The sequence below is a fragment of the Pseudogymnoascus destructans genome (assembly GCF_001641265.1).
Source record: "Pseudogymnoascus destructans isolate 20631-21 unplaced genomic scaffold scaffold_1, whole genome shotgun sequence".
Classification (NCBI taxonomy): Eukaryota; Fungi; Ascomycota; class Leotiomycetes; order Thelebolales; family Thelebolaceae; genus Pseudogymnoascus; species Pseudogymnoascus destructans.
In genome coordinates, this window is record NW_020167520.1 from 2,432,220 (window position 1) to 2,436,551 (window position 4,332).

The 4,332-nt window shown below is 53.6% G+C and overlaps 2 protein-coding genes across 2 annotated transcripts; one reads left to right on the forward strand and one right to left on the reverse strand.

Moving 5' to 3' along the window:
- Nucleotides 1-946: 946 nt before the first annotated feature.
- On the forward strand, nucleotides 947-2,556 carry VC83_00647 (uncharacterized protein). Its single transcript, XM_024464334.1, has 2 exons — nucleotides 947-1,376; nucleotides 1,446-2,556. The coding sequence occupies exons 1-2, from the start codon at nucleotides 1,330-1,332 to the stop codon at nucleotides 2,485-2,487; spliced, it is 1,089 nt and encodes a 362-aa protein (XP_024328745.1). The 5' UTR covers nucleotides 947-1,329; the 3' UTR covers nucleotides 2,488-2,556.
- Nucleotides 2,557-2,572: 16 nt separating this feature from the next.
- Nucleotides 2,573-3,952, reverse strand: VC83_00648 (uncharacterized protein). Its single transcript, XM_024464335.1, has 2 exons — nucleotides 3,313-3,952; nucleotides 2,573-3,241 (listed from the first exon to the last, which is right to left on the reverse strand). Exons 1-2 carry the CDS (start codon nucleotides 3,899-3,901, stop codon nucleotides 2,757-2,759), a joined length of 1,074 nt encoding a protein of 357 aa, XP_024328741.1. The 5' UTR covers nucleotides 3,902-3,952; the 3' UTR covers nucleotides 2,573-2,756.
- Between the last annotated feature and the right edge of the window lie 380 nt (nucleotides 3,953-4,332).

Below are 4,332 nucleotides of genomic sequence, written 5' to 3' on the forward strand. Positions count from 1 at the left end.
TACAACACATCTATTACAACCTCTTGATGTAGCGGTTTTTAAGCAGTGCAAACACTTTCATCAAAAGGCACTTGATCAAGCAGTACGTAGCTACGACTATGAGTATAAGCTACGTACGTTCCTTTCAGACCTCCCGCAAATCCGACGGCAATCTCTAACTGTCCGTACAATTCAATCTGGTTGGAGAAATACAGGACTATATCCATATAATCCTCCACTTGTAATTGACAAGATACAAGAGACTCGGAATCAAACACCTGATTATGAGCCATTTGCTTCATATAATATTATCTCAACACCGAAAACAACTATGCAAAGTGTGCAAGCGGTTGAACATTGGCAGAAGAGAGCAGAGGAAGCTTTCTCATCGCCTTCAAGAGAAGGGTTTCAATCATTTGCACGTGGAACTACAGTTGTTCTACACCGGGCAGAGCTCTATAAGACCGAGCTAGATATTATGACTCTACGTGCAGTAGAGCAGAAGGCAGCAAAGGCAAGGGCACGGAAATCACTACAGAAAGGAGGGCAGTTATATGCATCAGATGCACGGAAAATGCGGGAAGAGAAGAAAGCAAAGTTGCAAGCAAAAGCAGACGCAAGAGCAGCAAGGGAATCGGACCAAGTAGTAAAGCAGCTACAAGCGCAAGCACGTAAAATCGAAATTGAAGAGCGTAAGGTTGAGAGGAAGCGGGTAGCAGAGCGGAAGAAGGAAGGGTTGAAATCAAAAGTGATCATTTTACGGTATAGTAAGGATCAAAGTGATAGTAGCAATAGTGGCAGTAGCGATAGTGATAGTAGTTCTATTGATTTTATGTTTTAATTATATAGTTATATAGTTGATATATAAGGCGTCTTTTTCTTCGTTTTATGTGTCGCACATCTTGCTGTCGCACGCACAACTTGCTGTCGCCACCTACGAGCGAAGCGAGTGGGTGGAACACCGAGTAGGTATTACAAAAAAAGAAAGGGAGCAAGGGCTTGGAACGCCGATGCGACGTCACTTCCCTTTTCCGTTACCCCTCCAACGAACTACCCCTCGTTATCAGGCAGGCCCTCCTCCGACTCCACTTCCCGATTCAAACAAACATGAGGGGCGGATTTTCTGCTCTGGCTTTGGAACACCCATTGATGCATTTGAGCTGCGATATCCACTAACTTATACTTATCCTTATTAGAGGGCTTTGAGGCGAGAGGTTTTGTTGGTATATAACTGTGTTGCTTCTTCACCTGAGTTGAGTTGGGAAGAACCAATTGTCAAGGTACCGCATAACCTCCTGTCGAGAAAGAGAAAGAGAAAGAGAAAGAATAACAAACACATCACACATCACAATGGCTTCCCAAGGCAAAATCCAAAACGTCGGCGTCATTGGCTATGGGTGCGCGTTCCCCCTCCACATCCCCTCCATCTCTCTCTCCCCATGCTAACACCCCCCCCCCCCAAAAAGCATGTCCGCGAAAGTCTTCCACATCCCCCTCATCCAAACCACCCCCTCCTTCCGCCTCGCCGCCATCGTCCAACGCAAGCCCGTCTCCGGCAACTCCGCCCCCGCCGACCACCCGTCCGTAAAACACCACGCCACCACCGACACCCTCCTCTCCGACCCAAGCATCGACATCATCATCGTCACCACCCCCCCCGACTCGCACTTCGCCCTCTGCACTGCCGCGCTCAAGGCCGGGAAACACGTTTTCGTCGAGAAGCCCTTCGTGCCCACCTCCGCCGAAGCCACTGCGCTCATCGAGACCGCTCGCACGGCCCGGAAGCTGATCTGCGTGTACCAGAACCGCCGGTGGGACAGTGACTTCCTCACCTTCAGGAAGCTGCAGAAGGATGGCACGTTGGGGCGGATTGTCGAGTTCGAGACGCACTTTGATCGCTTCAAGGCTGTTAAGCCGGAGACGTGGAAGGGGCAGCTGGAGATGAATAATGGCGGGGGTGTGATCTACGATCTCGGTACGCATTTGCTGGACCAGGCGTATGTGGCGTTCGGGCTGCCGGTCGATGTTACGGGGATCTTTTCGAATCAGCGCGGCGAGGGCGAGGGGGCCGAGCCGGACGCGTTTACGGTGTTGTTGAGGTACAAGGATGGCCTGCTCGTGACGGCCAAGGCGGGGATCATGTCCATAGACACCGCGCAGCTTCGCTACTGGGTTCGCGGCACGGAGGGGACGTATAAGAAGCACCACCTCGATTGCCAAGAGGACCAGCTCAAGGCGGGGTTGAAGCCCGGGGATAAGGGATTTGCGGTTGAGGATGCGGCGGCGTCGGGGACGCTGGTGAGGATGGTGGAGGGGAAGCCGGTGGCGGAGGTGTTTGCGAATATTGACCCGGAGACGTATGGTGCGCTGTATAGGGGGTTTGCGGAGGCGGTGGAGAAGGGGGATGCGGGGCGCGTGCCGGTGAAGGCGGAGGAGTCGAGGGATGTATTGAGGATTATTGAGGCGGCGAGGGAGAGTGCAAAGACGGGGAGGGCGGTTAAGTTGTAGAGTGTTTCTATCTAGGGAGGAAGTCAGTTGAGTGATATATATTTTCAGATCTGCAATTTATACACTTTCAAAAAGCCGCGGGAGAGCCATCGATCAACAAGCACCAGGAAATGTCACTTGCAAACAGCATTCTAAAAATTCATCACATTACTATCCTCATCCCCACCCCTTCAAAGTCATCGCAAAGTCATCGCTACCTACCCATCCCCTCTCACCCCGCCGGCACATGCGTCCTACCACCCACCAGCGCCCGGCCCCCCTTAGGCGATTTAGCCACCCTTCTCCTTATGGCGCGAGGAGTGGTTTCCCACAAACTCCTGACACCACGAGTTGCACACCGACATTACGCGCGTGACAGGCTCGATCGGTGCCTCGACGGGGACAGGGGCGTTCATGAAGTTGGCGCTAAAGCCCTGCGTCTCAGCTTCGAGGGCGTAGCGGCCGCCTTTCTCCTTGTGGCGGGATGAGTGGTTGCCGACGAATTCTTGGCACCATGAGTTGCATGCGGACATGACGGGGGTGTCGATGTCGACTGAGGCTGCGAGCTCGGTGGGAGCTGCGGCTGCGAGTTCGGTGAGAGCTGCGAGTTCGGTGGGAGAGGGGAGCTCGACGGGTGGGTTTGGGTCCTTGAAGCTCGCGCCTTGGGTCTCCCGCCCGAGGGCGTAGCGGCCACCCTTTTCCTTGTGGCGAGACGAGTGGTTACCCACGAACTCTTGGCACCACGAGTTGCAAGCTGACATGGTGCACGTGGTTGCTATGGTGTTGTTAGTTTTGCAGTTCACTGAGAGAAGGGAAAGGGGGGTAGGGGGTTAGGGGCTGACGTACCATCTCCCGGCTCAATGGTCTTCCCCATGAACACCCACGAGGCCTCGACGCTCTTGCCCCCATCGGTGGGTTCATCCTTGTGGAGAGTGATGTTAGCGCGTCCCGCAGTGAATTCCACGCCCTTCATCTCGCCGTCTCCAGGCTGGCGAACGAAGATGCCGAGGACATCGATGAGTCCCGCCTCATCAAGGGCGGTGCGAAGCTCCGCCATGAAGGCTGCATACTGGGGAGAAGACAGATCGACCTCATTAGCATCATTTCCCTGTGTCCACTCGCAGACCGCGACACCAGAGTCGACGAAGCGGTAGACAAGGGGCTTGATAGCGGAACCGACGATGATGTCAAGCTCGATGGGGACTGCGACGGCGCCGATGCTGACGAGGCGCTCGTCGTCTCCGATGGCGAAGTGGGTGTGTAGCATTTGGATGCCGAGGTTCTCGTGGACCTTATGGCGCAGGAAGAGCGAGGCGAGGGTGGTGTCGATAGTCTTTGAGGCATCCTTGGCCTTGAAAGTTTCTTTGGCGGTGAAGAACTCGGGGAGGGTGTTGTAGTGGGTTGAGGAGTAGGGGAAGATGGTGGAGGAGGCCATTCTGTTTGGCGGTTTGGAGGGTTGTTTTGGGGGTTTCAAGAAGAAGTGGGATTGGGGGGGGAGTTGGTGCTGGGTTTGCGTGGAGGAAGATGTTGAAAGAAGAGTAGAGTGTAGTGTGTCGATGGTGGAAGAAGGAGAGGGGAGGAAGGAAAAGTTGGCTATTTTATAGACGTCGCTCCTCCTGCGTGTGGAATCAGGGCAGAATCGGAAGCTATTGAACGCGAGAATCAGTAGAATCAGTTCGCCTACGAGATATACCGAATCTCTCTAGCAATCACCACTTGGTGAATTCCATGGAGTTAATGCCACCGGTTTACATAGGCGTAGTATTCAAGATGTGCGACTGAATCCAGTCCAGGGTGAGATCTATCCCAAGTTCTCATTGTTTATGCTCCTATAGGAGCGCCGTAGTCACATAGACGGAAGCAACA